Source organism: Vulpes lagopus, chromosome X, assembly GCF_018345385.1.
Source record: "Vulpes lagopus strain Blue_001 chromosome X, ASM1834538v1, whole genome shotgun sequence".
In the NCBI taxonomy this organism is placed as follows: domain Eukaryota; kingdom Metazoa; phylum Chordata; class Mammalia; order Carnivora; family Canidae; genus Vulpes; species Vulpes lagopus.
The window spans coordinates 47,301,991-47,323,795 of record NC_054848.1 but is presented as its reverse complement, the minus strand read 5'-3'; the positions used below and the strand labels follow the sequence as shown (position 1 = coordinate 47,323,795).

The 21,805-nt window shown below is 39.8% G+C and overlaps 2 protein-coding genes across 2 annotated transcripts in view; both read right to left on the bottom strand.

Annotated features, from left to right (window-relative positions):
• The window catches only part of KLF8 (Kruppel like factor 8), a 338,294-nt gene that overhangs the window by 141,191 nt on the left and 175,298 nt on the right, over nt 1-21,805 (bottom strand). The gene's annotated exons all lie outside the window — the stretch shown is intronic.
• On the bottom strand, nt 12,503-13,940 carry LOC121482228 (39S ribosomal protein L33, mitochondrial-like). The gene is made up of 2 exons (XM_041740035.1): nt 13,639-13,940; nt 12,503-13,469 (listed from the first exon to the last, which is right to left on the bottom strand). Exons 1-2 carry the CDS (start codon nt 13,784-13,786, stop codon nt 13,420-13,422), a joined length of 198 nt encoding a protein of 65 aa, XP_041595969.1. The 5' UTR covers nt 13,787-13,940; the 3' UTR covers nt 12,503-13,419.

Sequence of the window (21,805 nt, the reverse complement as noted above, 5' to 3'; positions counted from 1 at the left end):
CGTTGCCTGAGAAGACATATGTTGAAAAATGTTTCTGTGGCTGTTATCAAAGAAATTGCTGCCTATGTTTTCTTCTAGGAATTTTATGACTTCAGGTGACACACTGAGGTCTATAACTCATTTGTGTGTGTGTGTGTGTGTGTGTGTGTGTGTGTGTGTGTGTGTATGGCATAAGGAAGTGGTCTGGTTTAATTATTTTTGCACGTTTGTCTTTAATTTTTAGCACCATTTGTTGAAGAGAATGTCATTTCCTCATTGCATATTCCTACTTCCTTTGTCATAGATTAATTGATCATAAAATCATGGGCTTATTTCTGGGCTTTCTATTCTGTTCCATTGATCTATGTGATTATGTTTGTATTGGCACAATAACAGTTTGGTTACTACAGATTTGTAGTATATCTTGAAATCTGGAATTGTGATAACAAACACCTGCTTTGTACTTTTTCAAGATTGCTTTGGCTATTTGGGGACTTTTGTGGTTCCATATAAGTTTAGGATTATTTGTTCTAGTTCTGTTTAAAAGTTTTTTTGGTATTTTGATAGGGATTGCATTGAATCTGGAAATTGCTATGTGCAGTATAGCCATATCATCAATGTGGTTCCTCGAAACCATGAATACAGCATACCTTTCCATTTGTGTGCTTTTCAATTTCATTCATGAATGTTTTCTAGCTTTTGAAGTACAGGTCTTTCACCTCCTTGGTTAAGTTTATCCCTTCGTATTTTATTCTTTTTGATGAAATTGTCAATGAGGTGCTTTTCTTAGTTTCTCTTTCTGCTACTTTGTGGATAGAAATGAAACAATTTCTGTATATTAATTTTGCATCCTGCATCTTTACTGAACTCATTTATCAGTTCTAGTAGGTTTTTGGTGGAGTTTTTCAGGTTTTCTATATATAGTATCAAGTCATCTGCAAATAGTGAAAGTTTTACTTCTTCCTTCCTATTTGAATTTTTATTTCTTTTTTCTTTTGTGATTGCAGTGGCCTGAACTTTCAGTAATAGTGGTGAGAGTGGACATCCTTGTCCTCTTATTGATTTTAGAAAAAAAGTCCCTTAGGTTTTCACCATTGTCAACATTGTTAACTGTGGGTTTTTCATATGTAGTCTTTATTATGTTGAGATATGTTCCCTCTCCATCTGCTTTGTTGAGGGCTTTTATTATGAATGGATGTTGTAGCTTGTCAGATACTTTTCTGAATCTATTGAAATGATCATATGGTTTATATCCTTTCTCTTGTTAATGTTGTGTATAACTTTGATTTGTGAATATTGAATCATCTTTGCATCCCTGTTAAAAATCCTACTTGACTGTGCTGGATGATTTTTTAAATGTTATTTAAATTCCAGTTAGTTAACATATAGTGTAATATTAGTTTGAGGTATACAATATACTGATTCAACACTTACACACAATACCCAGTGCTCATTGCAATAAGTGTACTCCTTAATTCTCATCACTTATTTAACCCATCCCCCCATCCATCTTCCCTCTGATAACCATCAGTTTTCTCTATAGTTGTATTTGTTTATTGGGCCCCTGGGTGGCTCAACCAACTCTTGGTTGAGATCAGGTCATGATCTCACGGTCCTGGGATTGAGCCCTGCATCAGACTCCACATTCAGCATGGAGTCTGCTTTAGGATTCTCTCTCTCCCTCTTCCTCTGCCCTTCCCTCTGCTTTCTCTCTCTCCCTCTCTAAATTAAATAAGTAAATCTTTAAAAAAGAGTATGTTTAATGTATTGTTGGATTTGATTTGCTACCATTTTGTTGAGAATTTTTGCATCTATGTTCATCAGAGATATTGACCTATGGTTTCTCTTCTTCTGTAATGTCTTTATCTGATTTTGATATCTGGGCAATGCTGGCCACTTGGAATGAATTTGGAATCTTTCCTTCCTCTTCTAATTTGGAATATTTAAATAGATGTTAACTCTTCTTTAAATATTAGGTATAATGCAATGTTAGGTAGAATGCACCTGTGAAGCTATCTGATCCTGGACTTTTGCTTGTTTGGAGGTTTTGTTTGTTTGTTTTGTTTTTTTGAATTACTGTTTCAATTTCCTTGCTAGTAATCAGTCTGTTCAAATTTTCTTTTCTTCCTAATACAGTTTTGGAAGGTTATACTTTCTAGGGATTTATTCATTTTTTTTAAATTTAATTTTTTAAGATTAAATTCAATTTAGTTAACATAATATATTATTAGTATCAGAGACATAATTTAGTAATTAATCAGTTGCATATAATACAAAGTACTCATTACATCAAGTGGATTCTTTAATTCCCATCACCAAATTACCCCATCCCCCTACCCACCTACCCTTTAACAACCCTCAGCTAGTTTCCTAGAGTTCAGGAACTCTTATGGTTTGCCTTCCTCTGTTTTCATCTTATTTTAGTTTTCCTTCATTCCCCTATATTCATCTGTTTTGTTTCTTAAATTCCACATATGAAGGAAACCATATAATATTTATTTTTCTCTGACTGACTTATTTCCTTAGCATAATACCCTCTAGTTCCATCCATGTTACTGCAAATGGCAAGATTTAATTCTTTTTGACGGCTGAATAATATTCCATTGTATAAATATACCACCTCTTTTTTATCCATTCATCTGTCAATGGATATCTGGGCTCTTTCCATAGTTTGGATATTGTTCATATTGCTGTTATTAACATTGAGGTGCATGTGACCCTTCAAATAGCTATGTTTGTATCCTTTGTATAAATACCTAGTAGTGCAATTGCTGGGTCCTAGGGTACTTCTATTTAACTTTTTGAGGAACTTCCATATTATTTTCCAGAGTGGCTGCACCAGTTTGCATTCCCACCAACATTGTAAGAGGATTTCCCTTTTTCGGCATCCTTGCCAACATCTGTTGTTTCCTGAATTTTCAGTTAGGTCATTTTGACCAGTGTGAAATGATATCTCATTTTAGTTTTGATTTGTATTTACCTGATTATGAGTGATGTTCATCATTTTTTATGAGTCTATTAGCCATTTATAGGTCTTCTTTGGAGAAATACCTGTTCATCTCTTCCACGCATTTCTTGACTGGATTTTCCATTTCTGGGGAAGTTGAGTTTGATAAGTTGTCTGTAGATTTTGGATACTGACCTTTATTTTTTTAAAGATTTATTTATTCATGAGAGACACAGAGAGTAAGAGAGGCAAAGACACAGGCAGAGGGAGAAGCAGAATCTGCGCAGGGAGCCTGATATGGGACTGGATCCTGGATCCTGGGATCATACCCTGAGCCAAAGGCAGACACTCAACCGCTGAGACACCCAGGCATCCCTGGATACTAACCTTTAATCTGATATGTCATTTGTGAATAATTTCTCCCATTTTGTAGGTTGCATTTTAATTTTCGTTGCTATGCAAAAGCTTTATATCCTGATAAAGTCCCAATTGTTCATTTTTGCTTTTGTTTCCCTTGCACCTTTCATCTGGAGACATGTCTAGCAAAAAGTTGCTATGGGCCAGGTTGAAATGGTTGCCAACTGTGTTCTACTATAGGATTTTGATAGATTCCTGTTTCACATTTAGGTCTTTTCTTCCATTTTGAGTTTATTTTTGTGTATGGTGTAAGACAGTGATCCAGTTTCATTCTTCTGTTAGGTCCGTCCAATTTTCCCATTTGTTGAAGAGACTCTTTTTTTCCATTGGATATTCTTTCCTGCTTTTGAAGATTAGTTGACCTTAGAGTTGAGGGTCTATTTTTAGGTTTTCTATTCTGTTCCATTGATCTATGTGTCTGTTTTTGTGCCAGTACAATACTGTTTCGACGATTACAATTTTGTAATACACCTTGAAATCTGGAATTGTGATGCCTCTAGTTTTGCTTTTCTTTTTAAACATTCTTTTGGCTATTCGGGGTCTTATCTGGTTCCATATGAATTTTAGGATTGTTTTTTTCAGCTCTGTAAAAAAACGCTGATAGTATTTTGATAGAAATTGCAGTGAATGTTTAGATTACTTTTGGTAGGATAGCCACTTTAACAATATTTGTTCTTCCAGGGATCCCTGGGTGGCTCAGCAGTTTAGCGCCTGCCTTCGGCCCAGGGTGTGATCCTACAGTCCCAGGATCGAGCCCCACGTCAGGCTCCCCACATGGAGCCTGCTTCTCCTTCTGCCTGTGTCTCTACCTCTTTCTCTCTCTCTCTCTCTGTGTCTCATGAATAAATAAATAAAATCTTTTAAAAAAACAATATTTGTACTTCAATCCATGAGCATGGAGTATTTTTCCATTTCTTTGGGTCTTCCTCATTTCTTTCATAAGTATTGTATAGCTTTCAGAGTACAGATTATCTATTCTTTAGTTAGGTTTATTCCTAGATATCTTATGGTTTTTTGTGCAATTCTAAACAGGATTAATTCTTCAAATTCTCTTTCTTGGTTGGACACACAAGATGGCAGAAGAGTAGGGTCCCCAAGTCACCTGTCCCCACCAAATTATGTAGGTAACCGTAAAATCATCCTAAAAATCTGGATCCCTGGGTGGCACAGCGGTTTGGCACCTGCTTTTGGCCCGGGGCGCGATTGTGGAGACCCGGGATCGAATCCCACGTCGGGCTCAGGGTGCATGGAGCTTGCTTCTCCCTCTGCCTGTGTCTCTGCCTCTCTCTCTCTCTCTGTGACTATCATAAATAAATAAAAATAAAAAATTAAAAAATATATTTAAAAAAATCATCCTGAAAATCTACGAATTCGGCCTGACATTTAAAGAGAGAACAGCTGGAATGTTACAGTGAGAAGAGTTAACGCTTCTATCAAGGTAGGAAGACTGGGAAAAAGAAATAAAGAAACAAAAGGCATCCAAGGGGGAGGGGCCCCGCGAGGAGCCCAGCTAAGGCCAGGGCGAGTGCCCCAGGACAGGAAAGCACCAACCTGGAGAAGCAGGAGCTTCACCAATCTTCCGGACAGAAAGGGGCTCGCAGGGAGTTAGAGCAACAACTCAGGAGGGCGGGGATGCCCTCAGGCTCCCTGGGACACTAACAGACACCTGCCTCCAGGGGAGAGTGCGCCGAGCTTCCTAAAGGGCTGCAGCGCAGCACGGCTGGACCCGGGAGTAGCTCGGAGGGGCTTGGGCAGAGGCGCCACGCAGAGGGGGTTGCACAGCTCCGGAAGCAGTTCAGAGGGGCTCGGGCGACAGTTCGGCCGGAGAGGGGGCTGCGCAGCCCCGGGAGCAGCTCGGAGGGGCTCATGCGGTGGCTCCGCGGAGAGTGTTTTTTTCTCTTTTTTTCTTCCTTTTTTCTATTTCACTTTTCTTCCCTTCTTTCTCTCCTCTTTTTCTCCTTTTCCCAATACAACTTGTTTTTGGCCACTCTGCACTGAGCAAAATGACTAGAAGGAAAACCTCACCTCAAAAGAAAGAATCAGAAACAGTCCCCTCTCCCACAGAGTTACAAAATCTGGATTACAATTCAATGTCAGAAAGCCAATTCAGAAGCACTATTATACAGCTACTGGTGGCTCTAGAAAAAAGCATAAAGGACTCAAGAGACTTCATGACTGCAGAATTTAGATCCAATCAGGCAGAAATTAAAAATCAATTGAATGAGATGGAATCCAAACTAGAAGTCCTAATGATGAGGGTTAACAAGGTGGAAGAACGAGTGAGTGACATAGAAGAGAAGTTGATGGCAAAGAGGGAAACTGAGGAAAAAAGAGACAAACAATTAAAAGACCATGAGGATAGATTAAGGGAAATAAATGACAGCCTGAGGAAGAAAAACCTACGTTTAATTGGGGTTCCCGGGGGTGCCGAAAGGGACAGAGGGCCAGAATATGTATTTGAACAAATCATAGCTGAAAACTTTCCTAATCTGGGAAGGGAAACAGGCATTCAGATCCAGGAAAAAGAGAGATCCCCCCCTAAAATCAATAAAAACCACTCAACACCTCGACATTTAATAGTTAAGCTTGCAAATACCAAAGATAAAGAGAAGATCCTTAAGGCAGCAAGAGACACGAAATCCCTGACTTTTATGGGGAAGAGCATTAGGGTAACAGCAGACCTCTCCACAGAGACCTGGCAGGCCAGAAGATGCTGCCAGGATATATTCAGGGTCCTAAATGCGAAAAACATGCAATGAAGAATACTTTATCCAGCAAGGCTCTCATTCAGAATGGAAGGAGAGATAAGGAGCTTCCAAGACAGGGAGAAACTGAAAGAATATGTGACCTCCAAACCAGCTCTGCAAGAAATTTTAAGGGGGACTCTTAAAATTCTCCTTTAAGAAGAAGTTCAGGGGAACAATCCGCAAAAACAAGTACTCAATAGATATCATGATGACACTAAACTCATATCGTTCAATAGTAACTCTGAATGTGAAAGCGCTTAATGACCCCATCAAAAGGCGCAGGGTTTCAGACTGGATAAAAAAGCAGGACCCATCTATTTGATGTCTACAAGAGACTCATTTTAGACAGAAGGACTCCTACAGCCTGAAAATAAAAGGTTGGAGAACCATTTACCATTCAAATGGTCCTCAAAAGAAAGCAGGGGTAGCCATCCTTATATCAGATAAACTAAAATTTACCCCGAAGACTGTAGTGAGAGATGAAGAGGGACACTATATCATACTTAAAGGATCTATCCAACAAGAGGACTTAACAATCCTCAATATATATGCCCCGAATGTGGCACATGTCAAATATATCAATCAATTAATAACTGAGGTTAAGACATCCTTAGATAATAATACACTTATACTTGGTGACTTCAATCTAGCGCTTTCTACACTTGATAGGTCTTCTAAACACAACATCTCCAAAGGAACGAGAGCTTTAAATGATACACTGGACCAGATGATTTCACAGATATCTACAGAACTTTACATCCAAACTCAACTAAATACACATTCTTCTCAAGTGCACGTGGAACTTTCTCCAGAATAGACCACATACTGGGTCACAAATCGGGTCTGAACCGATACCAAAAGATCGGGATCATCCCCTGCATATTCTCAGACCATAATGCCTTGAAATTAGAACTAAATCACAACAAGAAGTTTGGAAGGACCTCAAACACATGGAGGTTAAGGACTATCCTGCTAAAAGATGAAAGGGTCAAACAGGAAATTAAGGAAGAATTAAAAAGATTCATGGAAACTAATCGGCATGAAGATACAACGGTTCAAAATCTTTGGGATGCAGCAAAAGCAGTCCTGAGGCGGAAATACATTGCAATACAAGCATCCATTCAAAAACTGAAAAGAACTCAAATATAAAAGCTAATCTTACACCTAAAGGAGCTAGAGAAAAAACAGCAAATAGATCCTACACCCAGCAGAAGAAGAGAGTTAATAAAGATTCAAGCAGAACTCAATGAAATCGAGACCAGAAGAACTGTGGAGCAGATCAACAAAACCAGGAGTTGGTTCTCTGAAAGAATTAATAAGATAGATAAACCATTAGCCAGCCTTATTAACAAGAATAGAGAGAAAACTCAAATTAATAAAATCATGAATGAGAAAGGAGAGATCACTACCAACACGAAGGTAATACAAACGATTTTAAAAACATATTATCAACAGCTATACGCCAATAAATTATACAATCTAGAAGAAATGGACGTATTTCTGGAAAGCCACAAACGACCAAAACTGGATCAGGAAGAAATACAAAACCTGAAAAGTCCAATAACCAAGGAGGAAATTGAAGCAGTCATCAAAAACCTCCCAAGACACAAAAGTCCACAGCCAGTTGGCTTCCCAGGGGAATTCTATCAAACATTTAAAGAAGAAACCATACCTATTCTACTAAAGCTGTTTGGAAAGATAGAAAGAGATGGAGTACTTCCAAATTCGTTCTATGAGGCCAGCATCACCTTAATTCCAAAACCAGAGAAAGACCCCACCAAAAAGGAGAATTACAGACCAATATCCCTGATGAACATGGATGCAAAAATTCTCAACAAGGTACTAGCCAATAGGATACAACAGTACATTAAGAAAATTATTCATCATGACCAAGTAGGATTTATTCCCAGGACACACGGCTGGTTCAACATTGGTAAAACCATCAATGTGATTCATCATATCAGCAAGAGACAAACCAAGACCCATATCATCCTCTCATTAGATGCAGAGAAAGCATTTGACAAAATACAGCATCCATTCCTGATCAAAACTCTTCAGAGTGTAGGAATAGAGGGAATATTCTTCAACATCTTAAAAGCCATCTACAAAAAGCCCACAGCAAATATCATTTTCAATGGGGAAGCACTGGGAGCCTTTCCCTACGATCAGGAACCAGACAGGGATGTCCACTCTCATCACTGCTCTTCAACATAGTACTGGAAGTCCTAGCCTCAGCAATCAGACAACAAAAAGACATTAAAGGCATTCAAATTGCCAAAGAAGTAGTCAAACTCTCCCTCTTCGCTGATGACATGATACTCTACATAGAAAACCCAAAAGCCTCCACCCCAAGATTGCTAGAACTCATACAGGAATTTGGTAGTGTGCCAGGATACAAAATCAATGCCCAGAAGTCAGTGGCATTTCTATACACTAACAATGAGACTGAAGAAAGAGAAATTAAGGAGTCAATCCTATTTACAATTGCACCCAAAAGCATAAGATACCTAGGAATAAAACTAACCAAAGAGGTAAAACATCTATACCCAGAAACTGTAGAACACTTCTGAAATAAATTGAGGAAGACACAAAGAGATGGAAAATTTTCCACGCTCTTGGATTGGCAGAATTAATATTGTGAAAATGTCAATGTTACCCAGGGCAATTTACATGTTTAATGCAATCCTTATCAAAATACCACGGACTTTCTTCAGAGAGTTGGAACAAATCATCTTAAGATTTGTGTGGAATCAGAAAAGACCCCGAGTAGCCAGGGGAGTTTTAAAAAAGAAAACCATCTGGGGGCATCACAATGCCAGATTTCAGGTTGTACTACAAAGCTGTGGTCATCAAGACAGTGTGGTACTGGCACAAAAACAGACACATAGATCAATGGAACAGAATAGAGAACCCAGAATTGTACCCTCAACTTTATGGTCAACTAATATTCAAAAAAGGAGGAAAGACTATCTACTGGAAAAAAGACAGTCTATTTAATAAATGGTGCTCGGAAAGTTGGACATCCACATGCAGAAGAATGAAACTCGACCACTCTCTTGCACCATATACAAAGATAAACTCAAAATGGATGAAAGATCTCAATGTGAGACAAGATTCCATCAAAATCCTAGAGGAGAACACAGGCAACACTCTTTTTGAACTCGGCCACAGTAACTTCTTGCAAGATACATCCACGAAGGCAAAACAAACAAAAGCAAAAATGAACCATTGGGACTTCATCAAGATAAGAAGCTTTTGCACAGCAAAGGATAGAGTCAAGGAAACTACAAGACAACCTACAGAATGGGAGAAGATATTTGCAAATGACGTATCAGATAAAGGGCTAGTTTCCAGAATCTATAAAAACTTATTAAACTCAACACCAAAGAAACATACAATCCTCATGAAATTGGCAAAAGACATAAACAGAAATCTCACAGAGGAAGACACAGACATGGCCAACATGCACATGAGAAAATCCTCTGCATCACTTGCCATCAGGGAAATACAAATCAAAACCACAATGAGATACCACCTCACACCAGTGAGAATCGGGAAAATTAACAAAGCAGGAAACCACAAATGTTGGAGAGGATGCGGAGAAAAGGGAACCCTCTTGCACTGTTGGTGGGAATGTGTAATGGTGCAGCCACTCTGGAACTGTGTGGAGGTTCCTCAAAGAGTTAAAAATAGACCTGCCCTACGACCCAGCAATTGCACTGTTGGGGATTTACCCCAAAGATACAGATGCAATGAAATACCGGGACACCTGTACCCCGATGTTTATGTAGCAATGTCCACAATAACCAAACTGTGGAAGGAGGTTTGGTGTCCATCGAAAGATGAATGGAAAAAGAAGATGTGGTTTATGTATACAATGGAATATTACTCAGCCATTAGAAATGACAAATACCCACCATTTCCTTCAAGGTGGATGGAACTGGAGGGTATTATGCTGAGTGAAGTAAGTCAATCGGAGAAGGACAAACAGTGTATGTTCTCATTCATTTGGGGAATATAAATAATAATGATAGGGAATATAAAGGAACTGAGAAGAAATGTGTGGGAAATATCAGGAAGGGAGACAGAACATAAAGACTCCTAACTCTGGGAAACGAACTAGGGGTGGTTGAAGGGGAGGAGGGCGGGGGGGTGGCGGGGAATGGGTGATGGGCACTGAGGGGGACACTTGACGGGATGAGCACTGGGTGTTATTCTGTATGTTGTTAAATTGAACACCAATAAAAATTAATTTATTTTAAAAAAAGAAATGACAAATACCCACCATTTGCTTCAACGTGGATGGAACTGGAGGGTATTATGCTGAGTGAAATAAGTCAATTGGAGAAGGACAAACATTATATGGTCTCATTCATTTGGGTAATATAAATAATAGTGAAAGGGAATAGGTGCGAAGGGAGAAGAAATGGGAGACAGAACATAAAGACTCCTAACTCTGGGAAACTAACCAGGGGAGGATGGCGGGGGTGGGGGTGAATGGGTGACGGGTACTGAGGGGGGCACTTGATGGGATGAGCACTGGGTGTTATTCTGTATGTTGGCAAATTGAACACCAGTAAAAAATAAATTTATTATGAAAAAAACAAATTCTCTTTCTTCTATCTCATTATATAGAAATGGAACTGACTTGTATGGATTGATTTTATATCCTGTGCCTTTGCTGAATTCCTGTATCAGTGCTAGCAATTTTTTGGTGGATTCTTTTGGATTTTCTAAAGAGTATCATGTCATCTGAGAAGAGTGAAGGATGGACATCTTCTTTGCTGATTTGGATGCCTTTATTTCTTTGTGTTGTCTGATTAGGACTTCCAGTAGTATGTTGAACAGTGGTGAGAGTCGACATCCCTGTCATGTTCCTGACCTCAAGGGGAAAGCACTCAGTTTTTCCCAGCTGAGGATGATGGGTCTTTCTTATATGGCTTTTATGATGTTGAGGTATGTTAACCTCTTTCTCTACAAGGTAAAGGTTTTGTTCTTTTTAAATCAAGAAAGGATGCTGTATTTTTCAAATGCCTTTTTCTGCAACTATTGAGAAAAGCATATGTTTCTTGTCCTTTCTTCTTTTAATATGGTGTATCACACTGATTGGGTTGTGAATGTTCAACCAACCCAGCAGCCAAGGAACAAATCCAAATTGGTCATGGTGAAAAATCCTTTTAATGTACTATTAGATCCTAACTTGGTGAGAATTTCTGCTTCCATATTCATCAGGAATATTAGTCTGTAATTCTTCTTTTTATTGGGTCTTAGTTTTGGGATCAAGGTAATGTTGAACTCATAGAATGAGTTTAGAAGTTTTTCTTCCATTCTATTTTTTGGAACAGTTTCAGAAGAATAGATATAAATTCTTCTTAAATATTTGTTTGATTCCCTGGGAAGCCATCTGGCCCTGGACTATTGTTCATTGGGAGATTTTTGATTATTGATTTAAATATTTTGCTGGATATGGGTCTGTTCAGCTTTTCTATTTCTTCCTTTTTTAGTTGTTGTAGTTTATGCATTTTTAGGAATTTATCAATTTCTTCTAGATTGCCTAATTTATTGGAATATAATTGCTCATAATATTCTCTTACAATTGTTGATATTTCTTCAGTGTTGGTTGTGATCTCTACTCTTTCATTCATTTTATTTGTTTGGGTCCTTTCCCTTTTCTTTTTTATATTTCTGGCTATGGGTTTATCAATCTTATTAAGTCTTTCAAAGAGCCAGGTCCTAGTTTCATTGATCTGTTCTACCTTTTGTTTGTTTTTTAAATTTCCTCCTCATTGATGTCTGCCCTAATCTTTATCATTTCTCTTTTCTTGCTGGATTTAGGATTTATTTGCTGTTTTCTTTTCCAGCATCTTTAAATGTAGGGTTAATTTGTGTATTTGAGACTTTTCTTGCTTCTTGAGGAAGGCCTGTGCTGCTATGTACTTCCCTCTTAGACCTCCTTTGCTGCATTCTGAAGGTTTTGAAGTATGGTGTTTATTTTTCTTTTTTAAATCACATTTCTTTTTTTTAAGATTTTATTTATTTATTCATGAGAGAAACAGAGAGAGGCAGAGACATAGGTATAGGGAGAAGCAGGCTCCCCACAGGGAACACAATGTGGGACTCAATCCCAGGATTTCAGGATTATGTCTTGAACAGAAGATAGATGCTTAACCACTGAGCTCCCCAGGTTCCCTGAACTATGGTGTTTTCATTTTCATTTTCATCCATATATTTGTTAAATTCTTCTTTAATTTCCTGTTGACCTAATCATTCTTTAGAAGAATACTTTCTGAACTCCATGTATCTGTGGTCCTTCCAAATATATTCTTATTCTTGACTTCAAGTTTCATAGTGTTGTGGTCTGAAAATATGCATGGTATAATCTCAATCTTTTTGTATGGTATGATACCTGATTTGTGACCCAGTGTGTGATTACTCTGGAGAATGTTTGTGTACATCCAAAAGAATGCATATTTTCCTACATTAGGATGAAATACTCTGGATAAATCTCTTAAGTCCATCTGATCCAGTGTGTCATTCAAAGCCCTTTTTGTTGATCTTCTGCTTAGATTATCTGTCCATTTCTGTGATTGAGGTGTTAAAGTCCCTTATTATTACTGTATTATTACCACTGAGTTTCTTTAAGTTTGTAATTAGTTGGTTTATATATTTGGCTGCTCTTAAGTTAGGGGCACAAATATTTACGATTGTTAGATTTTCTTCTTGGATAGAACCCTTTATTATGACATAATCTCCTTCTTCATGTCTTATTACAGTCTTTGACTTAAAATCTACTTTATCTGATATAAGGATGGCTACTCCAGCTTTCTTTTGATGTCCATTAAGCATGATAAATCCTTCTCCAACCCCTCATTTTCAGTCTGGAGTTGTGTTTGGGTCTGAAGAGAATCTCTTGTAACCAGCATATCAATGAGTCTTCCTATTATAACCAATTTGATACCCAGTGTCTTTTGATTGTAGCATTTAGTCCATTTACATTCAGAGTTGTTACTGAAAGATATGAATTTAGTGCCGTTGTACAACCTGTTAAATCACTGTTCCTGTAGATTGTTCTTTTTTTTATTTTAATATTTTTTATTAAGGGCCATAAAAATATCCAGAAAGATAAATAAATGAGATGCAATGATATATGTCCTAATATGAAGAACTTTCTTTCAGTACATTGTTTTTCTTCACAATGGCCTTCAAATCACAGGAGGCAGTGATTCCGTGCTATTTCCTCTTCTTTTATTACACACTGCAGAATTTCTGAGTCAGTATCCCGCCCTTAGTCTTCTCATTTATAAATCAAATTCATTTTCAATCCATTGTTTAGAGGGAGCGTATTTTCTTCTGTTCCACAAAGAGGGCTTTTGTTTTCACTGTAAGAGAAAAATGAGTTGTAGCAGAGAACTAAAAGCATCACCATTTCTAAATAAAAATACCTAGCAGACTACAAGTACTCTCCTTTTTCTTATTTTACTATTCCTCTGACACGGGGATGGAGCAGATTTGCAAACTCAGTTGCTCAATCCCAGAAGCCAGAGAAACCAATTGGGTCATAATGTAAGAAAGTGATTTTCTCCCGTAGTCGGCTTCTCTTAGTGTTGAAGGAGTAACCTGTTCCAGCTTGGCTCAGCATTTTCACCAGAATGGTTTTTGACTTGCTCTTGGCAAAGGTGACCGCGGACAGGAACATGGTGACAACACCCCCCAGATTGTCTGGTTTTGATGATTGTTACTTTTGGGCTCTCTCTCCACTCAAAGGTTCCCCTTTACTATATTATTTTGCAGAGCTATTTTATTGTTAACAAATTACTTTAGTTTTTCTTCGTCCTATAAACTCATCTTTCCTTCAATTCTGGATGACATCTTTGCTGGATAGAGTATTTGTGGATGCATATTTTCCCATATAGCAAGTTGAATATGTCATGATAGTCCTTTCTGGCCTACCAGGTCTCGGTGGACAGGTCTGCTGCCAGCCTTATGTGTTTAACCTTGTAGTTTAAGGATCTGTTGTCCTGCACTGCTTTCAGGATTTTCTCTTTATGTTTGTAATTTGAAAGCTTCACTATAATATGTCAAGTTATTTATCTATTTTTGTTGATTTTGATGGGTATTTTCTGTGCCTCCAGGATTTGAATGCTTGTTTCCTTCCCCAGATTAGGGAAATATTCAGCTATAATTTGTTCAGCTAAACCTTCTGCCACTTTCTCCTGCTCCTCATCTTCTGGGACCACAGTAATACTGATATTATCTTGCTTTAGGGAATCACAGAGTTTCCTCAGTCTACTTTTGTGATCTAATATATTTCCTTCCCTTTGCTTTTCAGCTTCATTATTTTCTTTAATTTTATCTTCTATATCACTGATGTAGTCATTTGCTTCCTTTATTCTTGTTTTTATTGCCTTTACCTGGGGCTGAATTTCAGTAATAGCATTTTTAATTTCGGCCAACTAGGTTTTAGCTCCTTTGTCTCTACAGTAAAGGATTCTCTAGTGTTTTCTATGCTTTTTTTGAAGCCCAGCTTGTATTTTTATAATTGTTGTTTTCAATTTAATTCAGACATCCTACTTATATCTGTATTGATTATTTCCCTGGTAGTGAGAATTTCTCTGTCCTGTCATTTTGTTCAGAAAAGATGAAAAAGGGTTAAAAAAAAAACAACAGAAACAAAAACAACAATAAGTATAACAGAACCCCCCCAAAACTTAGATCCTGCATGTGCTTTGGTCTGCTTGTTAAGAAACTAGGTTCCAGGATTCCTGGGTGGCTCAGCAGTTGAGCACCTGCCTTTGGCCCAGGGCGTGATTCTCAGGTCCTGGGATTGGGTCCCACATTGGGTCCCTGCCTGCATGGAGCCTGCTTCTCCCTCTTCCTGTGTTTCTGCCTCTCTCTCTCTCTCTCTCTCTCTCATGGATAAATAAACAAAATATTTTTTTAAAAAAGAAACTAGGTTCCAAAATAAGAAGGAAATAAAAAGACATGTATGAAAAAAAGATATGTATGTATGAGTATATAAACTTATATTTATATAGCACATATATACACACATATATAATAAAATATAATGAAAGGAAAAATATATATAGTATATATAAAAATTAAAAAGTAATAAAAATGATTTAAAAATAAAGTTACTGAACAAATAATACTAACTGCTAAAGAAGAAAAGCGTCAAGAATGTTATATACTGTTTCCCCAAGAGCTGAAGCTTTGCAGCCCTCTATGCTCAGTAAACTTGGCAAGAGTGAGTTATTTGTGTTGGTATTCTGTGGGAGGGGACTTTTGTGCTGATTCTCAGGTGGTCTGGCCCTAGTGCAAATGCACCTCCAGTGTGCTGAGAGGCAGGGCTTGGTGTAAGCTCTCTGGACTTGGCTAAGTGGCTCTGTTTTGCTCCCTGAATGCTCTCAGCACTGATAGGCAGGATGAATATGGCCGTGCCCTTCTCTCTACCCCTAGAGCTGAAAATTTGCATCCTCCTTCAGTGAGCCCTCACAGAAAAGCAGTCAGTCACTCTTGTCTCCCTGGTTTCTGTCAGAACTCTGTGTCCACTCAGCCTGTGATCATGTGACTGAGCTTCAAAACTCCAAATTATATGGACTCCTGGGGTGTGGATCTGCACTGTTCCTAGGAAGTGAGTTTTGCCAAGCATCTGCCTTTTGCTGGGCCCCTGCCAGGAAAGAAGTTACATGACTGTGCAGCAGTGCGAAGTTTATGGCAACACAGGCACAAAGCTGGCACCTAGACTGCTGTGTTGGATACTAACTCTTTACTGGATATGTCATTTGCACATATCTTCTCCCATGACATAGGTTGACTTTTAATTTTTTTATTGTTTCCTTCACCATGCAGAAGCTTTTCATTTTGAAGTAGCCCCAATAGTTTATTTTTGCTTTTGTTTCCCTTAACTAAGGAGACATATCTAGAAAGAAATTGCTGTAGCTGATGTCAAAGAGATTACTGCCTGTGTTCTCCTCTATGATTTTGATAGTTTCATATCTCACATTTAGGTCTTTAATCCATTTTGAATTTATTTTTGTGTATGGTGTAAGAAATTGGTTTAGTTTTATTCTTTTCCAAATTGTTGTCTAGTTTTCCCAAGACCATTTGTTGAAAGGACATTTTTCCCCCATTGGATAGTCTTTTCTGCTTTTTTAAAGATTTATTTGTTTTAGAAAGACATAAAGCAGGGCAGAGGGAGAGAATCTTTCGCATAGACTCCCTGCTGTGTGGGTAACCCCATGTGGGACTAGATATCATGACCTATGAGATTATGACCTGAGCCACAAACAAGGGTCAGACGTTTAGCCCACAGAGCCACGCAGGTGCCCTTTTCCTGCTTTGTCAAACATTAATTGTCCATATAATTGTAGGTGTATTTCTGGCTTTCTAATACACCCTACGGTCCCAAACCCATACACCCTCCTCTCCACCCTGCCTTCAGACAAAACTTGGTATGTGGTATTATATTTAAAAGACGCCCTTTTCAGCTTGCCTTTACCACCCAAGAGCCAAGACCTTTTCGTCTTTGAATGGATGGACCCCGAGAAAGGCATCAATGGCCAGTTCACCTGGACTCAACTACCACAAGGATTCAGTAATTCACTGACCATCTTCGATGAGGCCTTACATGAAGACTTGGGTGAGTTCTGTTCGGAGCACACTCATTTGACCTTATTGCAATATGTAGATGATATCCTGTTGGCAGCGGAGGACCAGGACACATGCCTGCAAGGCACCAAGGACTTGCTCCAGACCATAGCAGCTCTAGGATACTGGGCCTCAGCTAAAAAAGCCCAGATCTGCAGAACATAGGTGAGCTACCTAGGGTACAAATTAAAGGATGGACAAAGATGGTTGATGGATGTGCAGAAGGAAACAGTCCTGAGGCTCCCACAGCCACAAACCGTTTGCTAGGTACGTGAATTCCTGGGGTCAGCAGGGTTCTGTCGTCTATGGATTCCAGGTTTGCCGAGATGGCCAGATCCCTCTATGAGGCCACCAGGCACCAGCAAAATTTTGAATGGACAGAGGCCATAAACAAAGCCTTTAATGACCTTAAACAGGCCTTGCTCTGCCCTGCTTCTCAGGTTGCCCGACCTAACCAAGCCCTTCTACCTGTATGTGGACAAGAAAGACAGGGTGGCAAAAGGGGTCCTTGTCCAGTACTTAGGTCCCTGGAAGAGAGCCATAGCCTATCTCTCCAAAAAGCTGGACATGGTGGCTGCTAGGTGGCCCCCATGCTTAAAAATTATTGCCACGGTGGCCACTATGGTCAAGGATGCAGAAAAGCTGGCGATGGGGCAAGACTGCATGTTAGCACCCCACATGCTATTGAAGGGGTACTCAAACAGCCCCCAGACCGCTGGATAGCAATGCCCGTCTGACCCATTATCAGAGCCTACTGCTAAACCCCACCAGAATTTTATTCAAACCACCAACAACCCTGAATCCAGCAACGCTACTCTCTAACCCAGACTGGGACCCCCCCTCTGCATGACTGTCAAGAAATTTTGGCACAGGTGCACAGAATCAGAGCTGATCTCCAGGACCAGCCACTGCCAAATGCTGACATCACCTGGTACACGGACGGCAGTAGTTTTGTCCGAGAAGGAATCAGATAGGTGGGGGCAGCCATAACCATGGAAACGGAGACTAGCTGGGCAGAGCCGTTGGCAGCCAGAACATTGGCTCAACGGGCAGAACTGATTGCACTGGCCAAAGCGCTAACCATGGAAGAAGGTAAACGAATAAACATTTACACCGACAGCAGATATGCCTTTGCCACTGCTCGTATCCACAGAGCCCTTTACAGAGAGAGAGAGGGCTTCTGACAGCAGAAGGAAAGACTATTAAAAACAAAACAGATATCCTTGAACTCCTGAGGGCCCTCTGGCTGCCCAAGGCACTAGCTATCATCCATTGTCCGGGACACAGAAAGGTAGATACACCAGTAGCCAGGGGAAACTGGCTAGCCGATTCAAAAGCAAAAGAGGTGGCCCTTTCGGTGACCCAAGTCTTAACAACCACGCTACCTGATCCAGGGGCACTGACCCTGCCAGACACCCCCAACTATACTGATGCTGACTTACACTGGATCAAACACTTGCCTATGACCCAATGCTTGCGTGGCTGGTGGAGGGCCACAGACTCCAGCATCATCCTGCCAGAGGAACTAGGATGATGAATCCTATCCAAAATGCATCGGAGTACTCATATGGGAACAAGAAAGATGGAAGATCTCATACGACATGCAAAGATCACTATTAAAGACTCTCGAGCAAAGATCGAGCAGATTGTGACAAGCTGCCATGCATGCCAATTAACTAATGCCACTGCCCATGGATCTAACCCGGGTACCCGGCTCCAGGGGAACTACCCAGGAGCCTACTGGGAAGTGGACTTCACTGAAGTAAAACCTAGAAAATATGGATACAGGTATTTACTAGTGTTTGTAGATACTTTTTCAGGATGGACAGAGGCATTTCCCACCAAACATGAAACCGCACAGACTGTGACCAAGAAACTGCTGGAAGACATCTTACCGAGGTATGGTTTTCCTGTTAAGATTGGATCAGACAATGGACCAGGATTTGTCTCTAAGGTAACACAGGGAGTGGCACTAAGACTTGGGGCAGATTGGAAATTACATTGTGCATATAAGCCTCAAAGCTCAGAACAAGTAGAAAGGATGAACAGAACATTAAAGGAGACCTTAACTAAATTAGCCCTGGAAACTGGCAGGGACTGGGTGACTCTCCTCCCCTTCACCCTATATAGGGTACGAAACTCCCCATATAAGATGGGACTTACCCCCTACGAGATCATGTTCGGTATTCCTCCACCTATTATCTCCAATTTAAAACCTGAGGTGCTTGCTGAATTTGATGATCACCAACTCCTTTTCTCCCTCCAAATGTTACAACGAACCCATGAACAGCTGTGGCCTAAGCTGAGGGCCCTCTACGAGACTGAGCCACCGCCTGACTCCCATCGATATCGACCAGGTGATTGGGTGTACATGTGGAGACACCAACAGCAGATGGAAAGGACCTTGCTGGAAAGGACCCTACATTGTGATCCTGACTACGCCCACTGCTCTCAAGGTCGACGGAATAACTCCCTGGGTCCACTACACCCACGTCCGGCCAGCTGATCCACATGCTGTCCTCAAGGACTTTGTTCCAGTATGGAAGAGTCAGCCCGGCAAGGACAATCCCCTAAAGCTAAGGCTGTGTCGCTCCCACTTACCCTGCTAATATTACTTGCGCTGTATCCCCCTTGTGGCTAAGACCAACCCTCAACAAGCCCAATCTTACCCGATCTTATTGGCTCTGCTATGACATCTGGCTTCCCTTCTATGAGGGAATCGTGATATTGGGTCAGTACAATACAACCTCTGACCCTAATACCTGTAGATGGCATCAAATGACTCAAGGACTCACTTTACAATCAGTGTCAGGCCAGGGACTCTGTATAGGCACTCCTTCACCCCAATATCAGTCCCTATGTAATGATACAAGATCAATATCTAGCCTAGACTGCCATCTACCTCCTCAAGACAGTTGGTGGGCATGTTCTACCGGTCTTACCCCCTGTTTTTATGGTCAGATTCTAAATCAAAGGGCTTCTGTGTGCCGGTTCAACTACTCCCTAGAATCATCTACCATTTAGATGAGCAGGTACTTCAATTGATGGACCCGGGTACCCACGGGTGAAATAAACGAGAACCTATCTCTGCTGTCACCATCGCCACCCTACTAGGAATTGGTTTAGCTGGCACAGGAACAGGTATTGCCTCACTAGCCACCCAGGCTTCCCACTACAGTAGCCTTAGGGCTGCCATTGATATAGACCTAGAGAGCATAGAGACCTCCATTACCCACCTCCAAGAATCCGTAACATCTTTATCTGAAATGGTTCTCCAAAACAGGAGGGGGTTAGACCTAGTTTTTCTACAACAAGAAGGAGTCTGTGCTGCCCTAAATGAAGAATGCTGTTTCTACACTGACCACTCAGGAATAGTCTGGGAATCCATGGCAAAATCAGAGAAGGTTTGGCTAGACGTAAACAGGAGCGAGAACAGCAACAAGGTTGGTTCGAATCCTTAGCTTTTTGGTGTGTGCACTGTTTGCATACTATATACTGGCTCACTCTGAGACCAGCCTGGACCCATGATTGGGTCCTTACTTAGGTTCCTCTGAGAGGGGGAAATGTGGAGGCTGAGAAAATTAAGGCCATTCCACCTCAAGTTTAGCATTAGCACAAGTACAGCCATCTCAGGCCCCTGTGAATAAGAGCCAAACTTTACAGGAAAAACCGCAGAACGCCCTTGACAAAGAGTCCCATATCAGAATGAAAGCAGAGCTCAGAACACCCTTGACAGAGACAGAAAATCCCGTATTGCAATGAAAACAAATTTTAAGAAACTCCCCCACTCTTCCCCCCTATTGGAATGAAAAAATTCCGCCACCCCTTCTGAAAATACCCTAGACCAGCCCATAAAAATCCAGCTGTAACCCACCTTGGGGTCCAAGTCCCTGCTCCGCTGTGTCGGGTATACTTTGACCCAAGCTCGAGCTTGTTAATAATAAACCCTTGTGTACTTGCATCAGTGTTGGCTCCTTGGTGGTTTCTCTGATTCGAAATCTTGGGAACAACAGTATGTTCCCCCTAAACCTACTTTGTTGAGGTTTTTTATGATGAATGGATGTTGTACTTTGTCACATGATTTTTGTGCATCTATTGATGTATGATGGTATGGTTTTCATCCTTTCTGTTATCATGATGACTGATTTGTGAATATGGAACCATCCTTGCATCTCAGGAATAAATCCCACTTGATTATGGCTGAATTAATTTTTAAATTACTACTGTATTCAGTTTGCTAATATTTTGTTGAAGATTTTTGCACCTATGTTTATCAGAGATTTTGGTCCGTAGTTCTCTTCTTTTGCTGTTGGCTTTATCTGGTTTTGGTATCAGGGTACTGCTGGTCTTATAGAATATTTGAAAGTTTTTCTTTCTTTCTTCTTCTTCTCTCTTCTTCTTCTTCTTCTTCTTCTTCTTCTTCTTCTTCTTCTTCTTCTTCTTCTTCTTCTTTTTCGTCTTCTTCTTCTTCTTTTTCTTCTTCTTCTTTTCTTTCTTTCTTTCTTTCTTTCTTTCTTTCTTTTTCTTTTCTTTCTCTTCCTCTTCCTCTTCTTTTGGAATAGTTTGTGAAGAATGGTATTTTATCTTCTTTAAATGATTGGTAGAATTTCCCTATGAAACTATGTGTTTCTGGAATTTCTTTTGTTGGGAGTTTTGTGATTACAGATTCAATTTCTTTTCTGGTAATCAGTCTGTTCAAGTTTTCTGTTTCTTTCTGTTTCAGTTTTGGTAGGTTATATAATTTATCCATTTCTACTAAGTTGTCCAATTTGTTGACATAATTGTTTATAATATATCTTAAGATTGTTTCTATTTCTGTAGTGTTAGTTGTTATTTCTCCTCCTTCATTTGTGTATTTGTTTATTTGAGTCCTTCCTCTTTTTGGGGGGATGAATTTGGATAAAGGTTTATCAATTCTGTAGATCTTTTCAAAGAACCATCTCTGAGTTTCCTTTATCTGTTCTACTGTGTTTTTAGTTTCTATATAATTTATTTCTGCTTTAATCTTTAGCAGTTCCTTCCTTCTGCTAGCTTCCCATTTTCTTTGTTCTTTTTCCAGCACCTT

Bases quoted from the DNA above. Each gene is read 5' to 3' on its own strand.
- LOC121482228 (XM_041740035.1), bottom strand. From the start codon at position 13,786: ATGTTCCTGTCCGCGGTCACCTTTGCCAAGAGCAAGTCAAAAACCATT. The intron at 13,470-13,638 runs GTTTCTCTGGCT...TTTCTCTTACAG, and splicing joins CTTACATTATGACCCAATTG to TGAAAACAAAAGCCCTCTTT.